Source organism: Syngnathus acus, chromosome 6, assembly GCF_901709675.1.
Source record: "Syngnathus acus chromosome 6, fSynAcu1.2, whole genome shotgun sequence".
Taxonomy (NCBI): Eukaryota; Metazoa; Chordata; class Actinopteri; order Syngnathiformes; family Syngnathidae; genus Syngnathus; species Syngnathus acus.
The window spans coordinates 5,148,359-5,166,087 of NC_051092.1; the positions used below are offsets into that span (position 1 = coordinate 5,148,359).

General features: G+C 46.7%; 4 protein-coding genes across 7 annotated transcripts; 3 read left to right on the forward strand and 1 right to left on the reverse strand.

Moving 5' to 3' along the window:
* Positions 1-60: 60 nt before the first annotated feature.
* adpgk (ADP-dependent glucokinase) lies at positions 61-4,155 on the forward strand. Of its 2 annotated transcripts, none has more exons than XM_037254894.1 (8): positions 61-275; positions 776-999; positions 1,071-1,296; positions 1,365-1,427; positions 1,578-1,698; positions 1,778-1,974; positions 2,114-2,212; positions 2,353-4,155. In XM_037254894.1, the coding sequence occupies exons 2-8, from the start codon at positions 782-784 to the stop codon at positions 2,914-2,916; spliced, it is 1,488 nt and encodes a 495-aa protein (XP_037110789.1). In that variant the 5' UTR covers positions 61-275; positions 776-781; the 3' UTR covers positions 2,917-4,155. The 2 variants fall into 2 exon arrangements, with proteins under 2 accessions (XP_037110789.1, XP_037110790.1); XM_037254895.1 differs by having other exon boundaries at positions 2,356-4,155.
* A 496-nt stretch (positions 4,156-4,651) lies between these two features.
* isg20 (interferon stimulated exonuclease gene) lies at positions 4,652-7,033 on the forward strand. 2 transcript variants are annotated; one of them, XM_037255036.1, is made up of 4 exons: positions 4,652-4,714; positions 5,305-5,859; positions 6,263-6,463; positions 6,536-7,033. In XM_037255036.1, the coding sequence occupies exons 2-4, from the start codon at positions 5,338-5,340 to the stop codon at positions 6,722-6,724; spliced, it is 912 nt and encodes a 303-aa protein (XP_037110931.1). In that variant the 5' UTR covers positions 4,652-4,714; positions 5,305-5,337; the 3' UTR covers positions 6,725-7,033. The 2 variants fall into 2 exon arrangements, with proteins under 2 accessions (XP_037110931.1, XP_037110932.1); XM_037255037.1 differs by having other exon boundaries at positions 4,654-4,714; positions 5,314-5,859.
* Positions 7,034-7,539: 506 nt separating this feature from the next.
* rlbp1b (retinaldehyde binding protein 1b) lies at positions 7,540-11,019 on the forward strand. 2 transcript variants are annotated; one of them, XM_037255035.1, is made up of 9 exons: positions 7,540-7,730; positions 7,987-8,078; positions 8,901-8,944; positions 9,185-9,313; positions 9,389-9,593; positions 9,698-9,876; positions 9,941-10,099; positions 10,204-10,314; positions 10,382-11,019. In XM_037255035.1, the coding sequence occupies exons 3-9, from the start codon at positions 8,933-8,935 to the stop codon at positions 10,508-10,510; spliced, it is 924 nt and encodes a 307-aa protein (XP_037110930.1). In that variant the 5' UTR covers positions 7,540-7,730; positions 7,987-8,078; positions 8,901-8,932; the 3' UTR covers positions 10,511-11,019. The 2 variants fall into 2 exon arrangements, with proteins under 2 accessions (XP_037110930.1, XP_037110929.1); XM_037255034.1 differs by having other exon boundaries at positions 7,540-8,078.
* Positions 11,020-11,849: 830 nt separating this feature from the next.
* Positions 11,850-16,520, reverse strand: LOC119124712 (monoacylglycerol lipase ABHD2-like). Its single transcript, XM_037254927.1, has 10 exons — positions 16,227-16,520; positions 15,036-15,270; positions 14,273-14,448; positions 14,040-14,207; positions 13,707-13,890; positions 13,537-13,629; positions 13,352-13,453; positions 13,203-13,272; positions 13,052-13,136; positions 11,850-12,440 (listed from the first exon to the last, which is right to left on the reverse strand). The coding sequence occupies exons 2-10, from the start codon at positions 15,260-15,262 to the stop codon at positions 12,202-12,204; spliced, it is 1,344 nt and encodes a 447-aa protein (XP_037110822.1). The 5' UTR covers positions 15,263-15,270; positions 16,227-16,520; the 3' UTR covers positions 11,850-12,201.
* Between the last annotated feature and the right edge of the window lie 1,209 nt (positions 16,521-17,729).

Below are 17,729 nucleotides of genomic sequence, written 5' to 3' on the forward strand. Positions count from 1 at the left end.
ATACGGAGTAAATGATTTATTTATTTGCGTCTGCGCATGCGTCAAGCGGAAAGGCGGAAGTCGGGCTTGCTGCCGCTGCTACTGGCTGCGTGCTGACGCTGGCGGACGGTGGTAACCCGGTGCTGCTGAGTCCCCGTCCTCACCGCCTCTCGTCCGTTCAATGACGCCGACCTTCGCCTCCCCCTTCATCGAGCGATTTTACAGCCCTTGATGCGGTTCTTTGGGAAACAACACGTTCCTCGGCGACACGTTTGAAGGCTGCACTTGGACCACTGGTAGTTTCTACCACCGCTCTTGTCGTCAGCCATTAAGTGTTTTAGCTCCCGCGTTTTTTGAGTGATTAAAACTTGTCGTGAAGGAATCTAAATGGAAAATGTGGTTCTTAATGGGATTACGCGCTCCTCTGAGCGGCTTTAACGCGTTTTACAGTTGTCACGCTTGGTTGCGGCGAACTTAACTCAAAAAGACAAGACATGCTAGCTAGCGTTAGCGGAACCAACACAATAATGTCAGAATGACTCGGTTCAAGTTGCAAAGTTTGTAGTCGAAGAACGCAAAAGTCATGAAATTTGTAATTCAACCAACACATTTTCTGGCAAAACTCTTCACGGGTGACGTCAGTGGTGTCCTGAGATACGAGTGAGCCTTCTCCGTTTGCAGTCCGAGACATTTTTGCTCTGACTTGCGACCTTTAATAGATACAAGCTCTTGTGTTGAGGAAGTGAACTCAACTCACAACAAGAATTGAAATGTTTCACTGTGTTTGCATCTGCAGCGCATCATGTGGAGGAAGGCGTCAGTGGCGGCCCTGCTAGCCCTGGTGGTGGGCTGCCTCTACCACGGTTGCCCCGAGCTGCCCGAGCAGCTCCTCCAGTACATCAGCCCGGATGGCCTGCGATCATCCCCGCAGAGCGAGCCCCGCCTGGAGCGGGTCATTTCCGACGCCTGGGACTCGTTGATCACCTTGCCCGCGCGGCAGTGGAGCAGAGTGGCCGTCGGGTAGGTTTGACCCGCGCTTGCTGGACTCCAACGGCTGTATAATTTTGGACGGACCTGATGTAACGTTTCAGGGTGAATGCCTGCGTGGACGTGGTGGTGTCGGGGGTGGGCCTGCTGCAGGCACTGGCCCTGGAACCCGGCGGCGGCCTGGATCATGAGGTGCTGCACTCCAAAGAGAACCTGAGGGAAGCCTTTGTCCATTACATGGAACGCGGGGCGGCCGCCGAGCGCTTCTTCAGCGACAAGGAGGTCTTCCGGCGGATCGCCCGGGCGGCCGCTGAGTATCCTGGTGCTAAGGTGACCCCCAGCTGCCTGTCTATTTGTACCGTCACTCACGCCTGAAATTTGAACTCTTTGTCCTATAGTTATACGTCGGAGGGAACGCAGCCCTCATCGGTCAGAAGCTCGCCACCTATCCTGAGCTCATGGTAAGCATGAACAAACAATTGGCGGGGGGTCCACTGCAAAGCCTTCTTCTTCGTGGGCTGCAAGGACCAAGACCAAGCTGCAAATAGCAAAAAGAATCGTAGAATGCAAACTCAATCTACATCCGGGTGAAAATTCACTTATCACTGCAGGTTTTGTTATGTGGGCCAGTGGGACCTAAACTGCATGAGATGCTGGATGAGCAGATCGTCGTCCCACCGGGCTCCCTGCAAGAGACGGATGAATACCACCTCATCCTGGAGTATAAAGCAGGTAATATCAACTCATCAGACAAATTCCTCCTAAAATCTTTGTCCGTTCCTTAATGTTCCGACGGAATTTCTGTGACCAGGCGAGCAGTGGGGTTCTACCCGGGCGCCTCAAGCTAACCGCTTCATCTTCTCGCACGACGTGTCCAACGGGGAGATGAGTTTGCTGGAGACGTTCGTGGCCAGCCTGGAAGAGTTCCAACCCGACTTGGTGGTCCTGTCCGGGCTGCACATGATGGAGGGCCAGGGCCGGCAGCTGTGGGAAGAGCGACTTAAAGAGGTCTTGCGCCACCTTCTGCCTCTCAATATTCTCCATCGTATCAGAAAAAACACATAAGCGAGTGGGCGGGTTTTGTCAGTCAATTCGCAATGTCCAGAAGGCTAAATGAATAAAAAGATTGACTTTCCCCTCTTGGCAGGCGGTGGCAGCCATATCGGATATTCGTAAGGACATCCCCATCCACTTGGAGCTGGCGAGCATGACGGACAAAGACTACATGAACAGCATCATGCAGGAGGTACATGTTGGAAATGACAAAGAAAATAATGGATGGCCGTTCCATCATAACAGTTTACGGAAATGAATTGACATTTCCAATAACGAGCCGATGTCGACTGACTGTGTTCCGTGCCGTCTGTCTTTTTGTCTTCTTGTTAGCAGGTCATGCCTATCGTGAGCTCCGTCGGGCTGAACGAGCAGGAGCTGCTGTTCCTCTCGCAGGCGGGCGGCGGACCCCACGCCCACTTGGCCGGGTGGGAGGGCGTCCCCGCTGTGGGCCAGGTGAGCGACATCCTCCTGTGGATCCTGGAATGCCACGGCCGCAGCGACCCCTCGTCGGAGGCCGAGCTGACCCGCGTCCACTTCCACACGCTGGCCTACCACGTGCTGGCCACGGTAGACGGCTACTGGGCCAACCAGGAAGCGGCGGTGGCGGCGGGGGCGCGTGTGGCGAGCAGCCAGGCGTGCGGCACCCGCGTCGTCGACGTCGCCAAGACGGAGCTGAAAGCGCCGCTCCGCTTTCACAGTTCAGACTCGGAGCCACGGGTGGCGCTCACCCTGGACCCGACGGCTCCGGTGACGGCGTGGCGCCGGGGAAACGTCACTTTCCACATGACGCCGGTGCTGGTGTGCAAGCGGCCGCTTCGGACGGTCGGGCTCGGCGACGCCATCTCGGCAGAGGGACTCGTTTACTCCGAGTTCAAGAGCCAGCGGACCTTCTGAAGACCTTCTGAAGACCTCGTGAGTGCGCGGGCGCTGTTGCGTCTTCCTCCCGACACTTTTACAATCCTGCCTGTGGACACGTCGCCTGCCGCCACCGTCGACCATGGTCGGATTCCTCACACGGGGGAGGGGGCGCCACCTCATCATCTTTACGTTGAAGGGCCTCGTAGAATTGGGCCCCAAGATCTTCAAGTACGGCGTGTGCCTTGAGATAAGTCACGCATATTCACATTTCAGGTCCAAATGCAAAACGTCACCAAGGCTGTGTCCACACACACACACACACACACACACACATACACATACATGTAAAATGTGTCCTGACCAGAAATGACAGGAAAAGGGAACAATTATAACAGAAAGTGCGTAAAGCGTAACATTTGTAAACTAAAAAATATAATAATTATGATTTGGTGAGAGAAGTTACTAGATGCTCCCCCACCCCACCCTTTCCCAAGACAGTTGGCTTCTACTTTGAGGATGCAAAGCACAAAGTAACAATACTATGACCGTCCGTCATACTGGTCTTGCTCTAGAAACAAAAAAACATCTCAAATTTTTTTTTTTCCTTCAGAGGAAGTCATGTAATGTGGTCCTATAACATTCACATGTTTTAAGTAACAACACAAAATAAAGAGAAGTTAACAACTATGGAATTACACTAAAAGTAACACTACTTCTATGCAGCACTGTCACCTAATGATGTTTGAAGACTGAATATTAGGTGAAGCAGTAAGGTCCATTTGTGGTTCCGGTTCTTGTTACACTTTTCATCTTTGTCATCACTGGCATTGTGTGAAAACATACACACACACACACACACACACACACAAAAAAGCCAAAGAAAATCTCACCAAGGACATCTTCATGTTGCTTTTTGCAGATACAATGCTTTGCCACTTGTTTGAATTTGGACGCCTGTTTTGGTTCAAGTCCAAACTGTTTAACTTTGGAAGTTCCACTGTAGTTTTTGGTTCACTGAAAACAAACAGAAAAATGTTTGACTTCATTTTTGTGCTCCAGTTACCTCTGCTGGACCGTGAAGGCACTGAAGTTATGACGTCTTAATGCAAAGCCGACACGGCAATTTCAGTTTATCACACGGGACTCTTTGCACTAGTAGAAAGGCAGGCGGGCCACAAAGGTGAATGTAACTCCGCCCCCTCCCTAGCAAGTACAATCTAATCAGTTATTTGTCTCTCGTGTTCTTAACATGTTATTAAATTGTATGTAGTGTAAGTAATGTTTTATGTGCTAGCCTAACTGTGATGGAAAGAATATATGCGTGAACGAGACGACTTCATAATGATATGAAGAAACAATATTCCTATGTACGTACAGCTTTTTTTTTCTTGAATCAGGGTGGGGAACCTTTTGTCCTATCGGGCCATTTTAATTTTCTGAGGGCTATACTTAAAAAAATATAAGATGCAAAGATCCAATAAATGGTTTTTGTTATATACAAACATTTGTTGTTTATGTGTTTTGAGATGGCAGCATGATTTTCAACCTTTAAATTCCAGTTTTGTTATTTACTGAACACAAAGGGGGTTTTCTATACAACGAATTGGGTGATCAGAGTCTTGGATACGTCAAAGATTAATAATAAAGTTGATTTGACTACAATTGTATTATATGTAGCCGACGTTTCCACTCCAGACCGACAGATGGCGCGCAAAACATCAATTATGCTCACTTCCTGTTTAGCAACAACGAGGAAGACGATTAACCAATCAGGTGCGACCTTGCACACACTTGCCGAGGCTGCATCGCTTCTGTCCACGTGCCACAGCAAAAGGTACTTTTAACCAAATTAAGCTTGTTTTTCTTATCATAATTATTGCAGCGTCGTCTTTTGTCATCGGCCAACCACAAGTAAAGAGATGCCTGCGATGTTACAATCGTTTGTTTTCGAGAAAATGTGTACTATCATGTGTCCGGAGTGGCCCGTGCTCTCCGGTTAGCTTAAAAGTAAAAACCAGCGTTTCCCCCCTCATTCTCTCTTTTGAAATATAATCGCGATTGTGTAGCGCTAATTTAATTCATATATGTATGCAAGTGTGAACGACACGGTTTAAAATGACGCTTAAAATATAAAGCAGAACTGTAAGGTAGCTTGAGTGACACAGGCATAGGTTGGATAGACTACGTGACGTCACGTGTATGACCTAACTGGACACAACGAGTCAAAGGGTTGGATGGGTACTTGATAGTTTTAGTTTAGATTATGCTATGTTGCACCATATTTAAGTTCTCTCTTCGAGCCAGGATTTGATTTAGTAACTTGTGTAATTAAAATAAACCATACTTTTGTTTAACTTGAATCAGTCCAAAGTAGGCTTTTTTTGCATGGCATGACTTTTTAATGTGTTATTTCTCATCGCACAGCAATGACAGTGATGATACTTTGATCCGTGGATAATGGTTGGGACGCGTAAAAGGAAAAAGCCCTCGTCGCGAGGGCTTCTGAGCAACTACCGATTGCTGTGCAAACAGGCCATGATGTTTCGGGCCCTCAAGTGTGCAAGCAAGCAACGCAGGCGGCAGGCAAAGAGGAAAAGGACTGACAGCCACAGTGAGGAACTAGTCAAAGACTCCAAAAGCAGTAGAGGCAATCCAGACAAAGATCAGACCCAGAGGGACACCTGGGAGGTGGACAGCGGGTTCTCAGAGGGAAGCCCACCAATCAGCGGCAGGAGCTCGCCGTGCTTGAGCACCATCTCCGCCTCTCTGGTGGCGCTGGACTGCGAGATGGTGGGCACTGGGCCAGGCGGGCGATGTAGCGAGCTGGCCCGCTGCAGCATCTTGGATTACCACGGCAACGTTCTCTATGACAAATACGTCCGGCCGTGTCATCCCGTCACCGACTACAGGACGCGCTGGAGTGGCATCCGGCCGCATCACATGCTTAACGCCGCGCCTTACGCTCAGGCCAGACAGGAGGTGAGATGGGCCGACGGACACTGACGCAAACAAGAGCGATCACAAAATAACTGCTGGATGTTGAAGCAAGTTGAGGACCTTCATTTGGCATACTTCCGATTCAATTTCTGAATTTGCATATTTGCTGAAATTCCTCCATTGTTTTTGTGCTCAAGACAAAGCCTGAGCAGTATTGCTTTGGCGCCACCTGGTGGCCCCCAGGTGTCAAGGAATGGGCAAATAAAAAAAAAAAAATTGTGGGTGAGGCAAATGACAGTGAACATACAATAATGTCGAATTTTCACTTCAATGTGTCCTCACTTTTGTTACCCGTTATTCAGACTAAGAATAATTTTCAGTTAAATTTAGATTTATTTTCAAAGATGTCAATGAATGCTAACGTTTATTCCCTCATCCCCTGTAGATCTCAGACATTCTCCAAGGCAAGGTGGTGGTGGGACACTCGCTCTTCAACGACTTCCGCGTTTTGGGTATCTGTTATCCGCATCACAAGGTCCGTGACACGGGGGCCACGCACCTCCTGAGACGCTTAGCCGGCTTCCCCCGCCGCCGGCGCGTCTCCCTGAAGATCCTGGCCGGCAAGCTCCTCAACAGACACATCCAGGTAGGTTAAGCACTTGGGGACAGTGCTTCTATTTGAACCTCAAATAAACAAGCACTTGTTCCAATCTGCCAGCTGGGGAATAAGGGCCACTGCTCGGTGGAGGACGCCCTGGCAGCGCTGGACCTCTACAAGCTGGTGGCCTGCCAGTGGGAGTGGGAGCTGCAGAAGCTGCTGACGGAACACCACTCGCTAGCGCAGTACATGCAGGACCGGTACTGGCCCGTTGAAGACGACGACAACTCTGAGGCAATCGCTTCCTAATTTATTCTTGAGAGTTCCGAGTTCCTCTTAAGCGTTCTCTACTCCGGGATGGCAAAAACGCTGATTGCCCAAAAAATCACCGGCCATGTCTTTTGATCGAGCCGAAGCCAGTGAGGAAACACCGTCGAATGATGATTTTTGCTCTCTTTCTGACAGCCGGAATTAAGAACATTACAAATGTCATGGAAAGCTTTTTGAAGTGTTACCGTCATCACAAACAGGAAGTCGGCGTTATCTTCCTTTACATGTGCTGCTGTTGCTGCTCTTTGACGTCTCAATTAAAACTTGATAGTGATATTTAAAAATAAATGTTGTCTCCTACAATTTTTTGGGGGATAATGTACCCTAAGTGACTACATGATTAGGTCCTTGTAAAATTGTGGGAATCTTTATAGTTTCATAAATTTAAATAAATATATTAGATTATATATATTTATATATATATATATTTATAATTTCAATGGAAATTTATGAACCAGAAAGTTACAAAATTGGGTGTGTAGACTTTTGCTATCCAGCTCTATGAGAATGCGGTGCGATTGTTAAATATACCTCGTAATATGTGACCTCTGAGCATATATGAAGCCCGTGTGTGGAGGCTCTGACGCGGGATGATGAAGCCAAAGCACAGTGGCCGCATTGTTGGGCCAATCCGCATAACTTTGTTCCTCAAATCGCTTTTTTTTTTCTTGAGCAGATTTAGCAGATTATAGCTCGCCATCCCTCGGGGGGGGGGGGGTGAAACATGTGCGGTACCGTGAGCAAAGGAGGGAGAGAGAGGATGCAGTCAGACTCATTCCAAAGCAAAAATAACTATAAAAATTTTTTTTTTATCCACCTGAAAATTCCTTTCAAAGGGGTTCATTAAAACACAAGTATAACATTACCAAAATTATTGAATGTCTTCTTTCACAAATAGGACTTTCTTGATGACAGAGTATCTGTGGCTGGTATCGGCATCCTCTGCGAGTACCGATACCTTCGAATGGGTTTCTCGTCCCAATCGGTAAGACAAGTCTTCACTTTCATGAAAATTCAAAGCCACTTTGAGTCTTGCCTTATGAAACGTTCAGCAGCCCAGAACACGTTGTAGAAGCTCAGAGTCACAAAGGGCACTTTACGCAAGTCTTGGAGGAATGCAATCAAATCCCAAACATCCCTCCCTCGACCACTCCAAGACTATCCCCAACATTACATCACGCTCCACCACTGTGCAGGCTGGATGGGGGAAGAAAAAAAACGTGTCGTGCTGTAATCTGCAGTGACGCCACTAATCCCCACGCTACAAAAGTCACAGCTCGTTGCCCCCGTCCTGCACACGGACGCCTGACGCTTCACTTTCGCCTCGAAACAGGTAGGCCTCCTCCTCATCTTGTGGGATTTGGATTTTTATACTAAATATGATTTACATTTCCTCACTTGTTGAATATTCTATTTGTTTGCTCAGCAAAATGACTTGCCACAAATAATGGATCGCTGTTCATCTATCTATGGCAGCGACGTGAGGTGACAGGCAGAGCAATTACATGCTCACCCTCTAGATGGCAGAAGAGAGCACCCTTTTTGAATGTGATGCTTTTCTTTTTAATTCAGAAGTGAGCATTTTGATTTGATGTTTTGAACTAAATGTAATACAAAAAATAAGTAGATAAAAGCTACATTTTATTCTATTTCGATTATATTCTATTTATTTTATTTTTCATTAAATACTTCCATGAACTGAGTCCATAAATGTCTTCTTTAAAATATTGTAGAAAAAAACAAGTGCAATTTTTTTTCTCACCCATTTTAATCTTGGGGGTAGTTTATGATTGTATTTTCTTTTTTTGCTATTGTGTTATTGTTTCTATTGCTATTGTTCCCCGGCTCGATTTTGCAGAATCCAAATCGTGCTGCTTATATAAGAGTTGACCTCAAATCTGCCAGATAAATAATGCAAGAGCTAAATTTAGCATCATACCTCAAAATCATCATCAGGGCAGGGCAGCAGTGGCATTAAGCTAGATTCATTCCATTCAATTGTTTACGTTAAACACAAATTTACTACATTAAGATGTAATTCATTTCAATATAAAATGATGAACCCGCCTCGATGACACATTGTATAAACGTCTTGTTAAATACTTCAAACATGAGGCACTTTACTTAATTGGTTTTGTCATGCGTGTTTTTTCAGACTGACGATCCAAAGTGTGACGCTCAGCGGACATGGCTGTTGTTGTGAGTACGCGCAAACCTGGCAAAAAAAAAAAAAAACTAAGCTCATTGTTAGGTTGCAGCCATTAATCGGCATCACGCTGCATTTGTGGGCCCTCGTGAGGCAGATTACTGCAACGCTGATTAACGCTTGCCTTCATGCGGATTAGGTTTATTTAAAAAAAACACATAAGCACAGTGAGAGAATTTCTTTCATGAACTTAAAAAATACTTACAACACGAAGCTCCCCTTTCCATCTTCAGAGTGGAACTTACCGCATGGTGTCCGAGGAGGAGCAGGCTCTCCGGGCCAAGCTGGAGCGCCTCACCGTCAAGGACCACGGGCCGGTCTTTGGACCTTGCCCCAGTGTGCCGGACCACACCCGGCAGAAGGTAGGTATCGTGCTCCTGTTGAGGCCAACTTAAAAAGAAGGAATGTCACATTGTCACGCAACAACAACCACGCAGGCCAAAGACGAGTTGCAAGAGACGGACGACAAGCGCGTGTCTGCGGTCAAGGAGTTGCGGGGGATGATCAAGGAGAAGGCCGACGCGGGAGACGAGCTAGCCAAGGGCGTGCAGGACACTTTTGGGGAGAAGCCCGACAGCCTGCTGGTTCGCTTCATCCGGGCCAGGAAATACGACGTTCCCAGATCCTTTGAGCTCATGAAGGGTACGTCCGCATCTGCGCAGCTCCTCAAGGGTCACCATCCTGCATCCTTTAGATCTTTTTTTATCACTTGACCAGATTACATTAACCGGGACTTCCTCTTCAAGGTTACGTGCGCTTCAGGAAGGAGTACCCCGAGCTGTTTGAGAACCTGACGCCCGAGGCGGTACGCAGTACCATCGAGGCGGGCTACCCGGGCATCCTCCAGAGCCGAGACAAGTACGGCCGCGTGGTTCTGCTTTTCAACATCGAGAACTGGGACTACGAGGAGATCACCTTCGACGAGGTACGTTCTGACCCTGCCGAGCCTTCTCCTGACCATGGAGACACTTTTTTTTTTTTTCGCGCAGATCCTGCGGGCCTACTGCGTGATCCTGGAGAAGCTTCTGGAGAACGAGGAGACCCAGATCAACGGCTTCTGCATCATCGAGAACTTTAAAGGCTTCACCATGCAGCAGGCGTCGGGCATCAAGCCCACCGAGCTCAAGAAGATGGTGGACATGTTGCAGGTAGAATACCTTCACACTATACATATTTACAGGAGCTATTTCTTCACATTCAAAAATCCAAAAGAACTGGACACTTTTGACAATGTCCACACTTGTCCTTCCAGGACTCGTTCCCAGCTCGTTTCAAAGCCGTGCACTTCATCCACCAGCCGTGGTACTTCACCACCACCTACAACGTGGTCAAGCCCCTCATGAAGAGCAAGCTACTGGAGAGGGTAACGTCCGAAACACCGCCCACGCCCGGTGCAGTGCCAACTGTCCGCTTGCCTTCTCCTCTCTCAGGTGTTTGTGCACGGAGATGAGCTGGAAAACTACTACAAGGAGTTTGACGCCGACATCCTCCCCGCCGAGTTTGACGGGAAAGCGGCCAAGTACGACGGCAAAGCCACGGCGGCCAAGTTGTTTGACTAAAAGCCAGAGCCTCGTTTACATGCCAATGAATGCTGAGATGCTAATGTCGCCTTTGTGTTGTTGTTTTTGGGGGGGTCCAGATAAAGCCCACAAAATGCTTGTTTCAAACCAAAATGGCCGACTTTTCAATTTGGGTCATGAGTCCTTGAGTATTTGTTGTGCATCCAATCAACTCAATTTTGTGTCGATTGGGACAAAATGGTGTCAGGTCAGGTCTTTCCTCCCCAAATGCTGCAGAGGGCGCTATTGAGTCAAAGTACCATTCATGATTTATATCTTGGAAGTCTGTGTTATACTACTCAACTGCAGATTGGGAAGGTCCTTGTTACTTGTTGGGCTTTATTGGGACCCCGGTGAGCCTCCAAACAAATTATTTTAAAAACAGTCTGTCCCCCATCAGTCCTTGTCCTCTTTGTGCCTAATGTTCTCCATTGAAATGTTACCCATTGTGCTACCTGTTGTACCAACACTGTCAATTGATTGTACAATAAAGTGTATATACACGTGAATTTGGAGGCTTTTTTTTCCTTTTTTTAAATATTTGGATTAAAAACAATGGACTCGTCACCCAGCTGTCAATGTCAGGGCATATGGACAGACGATCAGCTGGGGAAAAACGGTTTAACATCACGTAGAACTAAAAAATTGTGCCAATTGTCACCAAAATATATGTCAACGTCATGTCCACTTCAACCAAAATGATCGTCCCAATAGTTTGGATTTTATAGGCGTTGAGTGTTTTCCCACTCCATCGATGTAAATTATCAGAAATTCAGCTATAAGTATTTTTTCTGAAATAGCCTAAGCGACGTTAAACGTTTTTAATGTTATGCTGTTTGTTTTTTAAATAGAATGTGCGAGGCAGCCGAAGACAGGGACAACATACAAATGAAAGCCTTGTAGATGTTATTGTGGTGCTGCAGTGCCCCCTTGTGGCGTTTCTGTGTTTTGTCACGTTCATTCCGTGCGCGTTTTTCTTCCAGTTCTGCAATTCCGAAGTTCCGGATTACTTCTCTTTAGGCCTGTACTCGTGTCGCCAGACTCAAGGTAAATTGTCGACAAGTCCAAACACATTCGTTTGAGTTTTATTAAGATGAAACGTTGTGATTTACAGATTTATTTATTGTCCGTAGCTCTGCGATGTTACCAAGCTAGCTGTGTAGCTAGCATGCTAGCTGATGGTTGGAGTTTTTGAATGAGGTAAGTGTCATTATTATGGGTGATATATTTAAGACATGTTTCAGAAAGAGGTCATTACTTTTGTTTATGAGTAAAGCTAAGTGATTATGCATGAATAATATGTAAAGGAAGTGAGTCAATGAAGAAAAAAGTGCTCCCATTAGGTCAAATAGTTTCTTTAATAAATTCATTAACAATTGAAAAATGCAAAATAGTTGCGCCGAGAGTCTAAAGTGCATAGTCAAAAATTTGTCCTGCAATAAATCCCGTTATCCCCAATCCAGTTTTAGGGGTATTCAAAAGCAGTGCAAAACCACTTAACGGGATTGTTGTAATTTTTGAGAAAACGCCGTTAAATCTGTCAACATCATAGTCACACGCTTCAACGTAAGGACATAGTTAAAATACTCTCACGTCCTCCCATACAATTAGACATAGCAACAGTTCAGTGGGATGACCTGAGGTCTTGCAGTCCAAAGAAAGACGAACAAATATTTCAGACCTCGGTCTAACTATAATCCTTCGGACTGAAATAATGCCGAATCTCTCTCCGTGTACTCCTGGCTCAAATTGGGCTGGCTTGCGGCGCTTTGGGGAAGCCGACCTCTCTCCCAATGGCAGATAGCGTCGGCAAACTCCACAATGACCTTGTCCATCCACGTGAGGGGTTGAGGGAACAGCACGGCCCCTTCAAAGAAGCCCAGGTGGCCGCCGTGTTGCGTGAGAGCGAAGATAACGTTGGGCATCTTCTCTGTCAGGATTAAAAAAAATAAGAATGTAACTGCTCATTTATCGTTACAATAAATAATTTTTAAATAATAATAACTAAATAATTTGGATCAAGCGTAGAATGTGTCACCTTCCTGTTATATTTAAAATATACAGAAAAACTAAGATTCAACTTTGAATTTTTTTATTTTCTGTTGAAACTATATTTTGCTAAATTACTTTTGAAGGTAATATTTCTCATGCAGCGGGTTCCTCCTGTTCTGTTCCAAAAAGTATTGTTAAGCAGAAAAAGAGAAAGTCCGCTGCATATCTAATTGGGTCAGCCGCATGCGAGCAGACTGACGTCACTCAAGTCTGTACACGTTGGGTTTTAGGTTTCACGACACACGAGACGACATAGCGACTCCTCCAAATGACAAAACCGCATGAGGCCAGTTTGTGAAGAACAAGTAACACAAATGCTTTATGATCGTCCCCATTTTTTTTTCTTTTTCCGCATACCGCTGTTGTTATTATCGCCCCAATGACAGCTCACAAGGCAAAAAAAAAAAAAGAAATCAACATGATAGTGTGACAGAAACAATCTGGCACGCTTATGTAGCGTTGTTGCTGTATTCCAAATTCAACACTAACCTGAGAGTGTGCGCGGGATGGCGAGGAGGGAGCGATGCACCAGCGGGTCGTCGAACGAGTTCATTAGGAGAAGCGGCACCGTGACCTGCGCGAGAGTTTCCCGGTGTGAGTAAAAGTTCTCGGCAATTGCGCTGCCGCCGCCACCGCTCACCTTGTGCAGGTAGCGCACGCAGCTCTCCTGCTTGTAGTACTCATCCAAGGAGTTGTACCCGTGGAACTTCCTGCACGGATTACAACAACACATCTTGAGTCACAAATTGCAAAAAAATGTGAAATTCTTAAATTGCTTGCGTTTTGCACCTCATGATGCTGTCGTCGATCTGCGCGAGAGACGTGGCGGCGCACAGTCGGGTCAGGTCGCCGTCGCTGATGTTGCTGGATGTCACGCCCAGCAAGCTTTCCCTGCGCCACGGCGACATACGCAAAAAGATGTTTACGGGTCGCGACCGTAAAGCGGAGGATGCGCTAGCTCGTCCATCCCCCACCTGTGCGACAAGATCAGCTTCTTCAGCCTTTCGGCCAGAACGAAGTTGTACAGCCGTCGGCATTGGTCCCACTGCAGGAACGTTTCCTGTGCTCTGATGAAACACACCAAAAAAATTAATTAATAATTTATTTGCGACCTAAATAATGTCAAATATGAACCAATAAGTACCTGAGGGCGCTGTAAGCCTGACAGACGCTGACGCAGCACAGCACTCGCTCCTGATTGGCCGGGTTCTCGCCCAGGAACTTGCACACGATGTTGCCGCCCAGACTGAAGCCCACCACCACCAGCAGCGTCCCGGGCAGCGCTTGCTTCACGTAGCTCACCATGGCCGCAAACTCCCACGTGCAACCTGGCCGTGCAAAGTGCAGTTTGTATCGCTAACCGTTTGATGCTAGTTCTGTTAGCCTGTCTATGATGATTTGAACTGCGTCTTAGCATTAAGCTAGAGGACTTTGCTGAGATCATTTCTCCGCAGTTGGCGATTCGGGCTGTCCTTACCGTAGGTGAACATTCGCGGCGCCGTCAGCTCCATGTCGGGCAAGGCCCCCAAGTGGTTGAGGACGGCGCAGCGGTAGCCCCGCCGCTGGGAGTGATCCACAAAGGTGCGAATGTAGTTCTGCTCGCTGTGGTTGCCGAAGCCGGGGCAGATGACCATGGTGATGTCATCTGAGAAGTTTTAGGATTATTGTTTGTCATTTCAAAAGACTCCTTGTTATTTTCACCAATCTGACCTCCCGTGCAGTGTCGGACCAGCGCCTCAAAGAGGTCGAAACTGGCCGTGGCCCCGTCGTGCATGGGGAGGAGCTTGCGGACCCCGCGGGGCGTAGGGGTGCTCACACGGCCCACCTTGCCGTAGAGAGCCGTCTGGATGTGGCCGCTCTTCCCCCACAGCAGGGGCGGAATGTATCTGCGGAGGAGCGCCCGCCGGCGTCGGATTACAGAACACATCTGAAAGGGCCGACCTGGTGCTGACTCAGCATTTTGGGGCCCTCACATTCACAAATAGATATGGAGCCAAGAACAAACTGTGACTTTATGCGGTACGATGTTGCTCAATCGTTCCAGTTGGATTTCCGTCAGCGAAATGACGGAAAAGTAACAGAACGGGTCCGGGTTAGGTTTTGTGGTAGGGGAGGCGCGTGCGGCGCTAAGGAATTTGTGCTGCCCAACCAGTTTAGCAGCGTTTGTTTACTGCTTTGGATTAGGCAAAAACCCCTCAAGTGATTTGCCGGGTTGATATGTGACGGAATTCTGGTGCCATTTCAGATCAAATTTGAGATAAAAAAAAAAAGATCAAATTTGAGATAAAAAAATTGCCTTCCTTTTAGCAATGTACGGAAGTGTCATAGCTAGATGATTCAAAAACAACTTTGAATCGCACGCACCAGCATAATTGTATCAATATTTTTTTTCCCAACATGACAGAAAAAAAAAAAAAGTCACTCTCCGAGGGAACCAACCTGCATAAAAAAACTGAAAAAGTTTTCCACTCACTCTTTGGTCAACAGGGGGCAGCACTTGAGGAGGTAGCGGGTGAGCGGCGTGTCCTGGTGGCTGACTTCCGGCGGCGACGGCGGACTCTTGAGGTTGAGGCAGCGCATGAGGACGTAGAGGACAGTGGCCACCGCCGCCATCTTCACGCCGTCAAACATGGCCGGCAGCTCCGAGCCCAGGGCCGGGATGCCTCCGCCGTCTCCTCCGCTGTCCGCCAGTGAGACCATTGTAGTTGCTGGGGACGACATGCCAGAGGTGGGAAATTTTGGGTTCTTTGCCATTTTCTCCCAGTCCGTGTCAGCGCCATTAAAACAGAACCAAAGCACTTTTAAGTTGTAGTAACAGTGTTGACCCCTACATGGCAGACATTGCGTTACAAACCAAGACTCCACCAGAGAAGAAGGGAGCCAGGACCCAAAATGGAGGAAGCCGATTCACAAACTTTCAACCTATTTGCCGAGAAAAAAACGATTTTGCTCTTGTTCCGACCTTGACGAGCACCTCAATATTGTTCCCGTTGTAATAAAACAAAACAAATGGAATGGCCCATAAATATTCCGTTGCTCAAACAAATAACTTCTCTTGTCTAGCGCTGGAGCCGAGGGATTTTTCCCCCCCTCTATTAAATCAGCCGCCCACATGACTTTTGAGTTGATCCTGTTAAAGTCTCCAGACTGTGCACAATGAGAGCCTCGTGGCAGAAATGTCACAAACAGTAAAGTCAAATAAGGTTGTTTTGGGTTGGGGTTATCAAAAATAAGACAAATATTACATATTTACAAGTCATTCAAGTTTTTAGGGCTAGGGATGTATAAAAACCTTTTTAGCAGCTTGATTGGTTGAAGTTTGTTTATATTTATAATCGTTCAAATTTGAGATCACACTATGCGGTGTCAAATTCAGAAGACGGAAAATTGAAGTCAAGACAGTTTGACTCATTGGCATCATTTCCTGCTGTTTGCGAGAAAACAACTTGGAAGTCAACCAAACTAACTGGAGGCTTCCCTTTATGTCCCATTGCCTTTCGGGAACTGATTGTTGTGGTCCGTTGAACAACTCATGATCAGTGACATCATAAATAGGAACTGAAGCCAGAAAAGACGAGCTTTGTTGTTTCTGGACTTTGGCTGAAATTACGATGTTTGATTACACGCATAAAACAAAAACGAAAGTACAGTGCATCCATCGTACCTGTTGCTGGCGCTCCAGCAGACTTGTTGCTTGCTCAGCGGCCACTTCGATTACATTAGAAGTGCTTCGGTCTCGACTTCTTCGTCTTCTTTATCCCGTCACTCGGACCAACGTCACACACACGTAACACAACACTTGCCTTGAGCGAAGAAAGAGCATTTCAAAGGACGTTGACGACCCCGGAGTGGCTTTCATGAGCCCGGATTCAGTTCGGTTCGGTTCCTCCCTCACTTGCCGCTTGTGTTTACAGCCCAGCCCGAGCGAGTGAGCAGCTCCGGATGCGTTCATGCCCACGCAAAAAGGGGGGGGGATCCAAGCTCGGGGTTTACCCCGCCCATGAACCCAGCGAAACGGCCAAATATCTCGAACGTTGACGCGTTCACCCCACCCAGGATGAATCACGCTTATTCTTTTTCATTCATACGATCATCCTATTATCGACGCAAAAAAGTTTGACTCGCTTTCAAAACTTTCCAGACTTTTCTGTTGCGCTTGAATGCAACACAGACAGTCATAAATATCTCATTCATGATCTTTTTTATTTGTTACAAAGACTAAACAAGTATTCCGGAAACAAATTTAGCATGTATGGAATGAAAGAAAGACGTGATGGTCTTTGCGTCGTGTCTCGGAATTGTTGTAAGTCATGCCACCGCTTGGGGGAGCCAGACTCCTGCTTTACAGCTGTATTATGATGGCGTCAATATTTTCCAATAGATTTAGATTTAAATATTGTATTGCTATTTTTGAAATTGTGATTCCACCTTAGCTAATTGTGTTCTGTACTATTTTTAATAACATTTTATTCTTACTCGATAAACACTCCCCTAACTCTTGATTAGGTACACACTCCAAATGACATCTCATTGAAATATTACCTGTCATTTTTAACTCATACAATAATTTAAGAGAATTGTTCACTATTACTAGTCACTTTCTTTTTTTATGATTTTGTGTTAACTGATAGAATTCTTTTTTCTTTTTCTTTTTTTGCCACTTCCAGTGTATCTTCTTCTCGACTGCCTTGCTGTTCTAATTCCAGACAACCTGTGAGGAAAAATGCAAGAAATCAGAATGTGAAACAGAAGCATCGTCTTTTTTTTCTTGTGCTCGTTGGACCGGCCGGGATGGATGCTTCAAAGTGCGGTCTTGGGCTTGTTACTAGGCTACAAAATCATGCGTGCAGATAACGTTCACACTCCCGCTGGTGTTGGAAAACATACTGTGTGTCCTCAGGTGAACCACAGAAGAGGAGGCGCAAAACCGCAAAGAATCGCAAAATCATGCAATGCTAAAGCATTTGCTGCTGTGTCTACGAGAAATGATTAAGTAAGACACAATCAAGGTTCTTCATGGCCATGTGCTTAAGGTCGTTGTCGACCACTGTGGAGATCCCAGGTCTCACAGTTGCATGTAAACATGATCAGGCCACTCATCGATCCTCTTTTAAACAATGACACGGATGCAGCGAACCAAGAAATCTTTTCGTGACCTCAAACTATC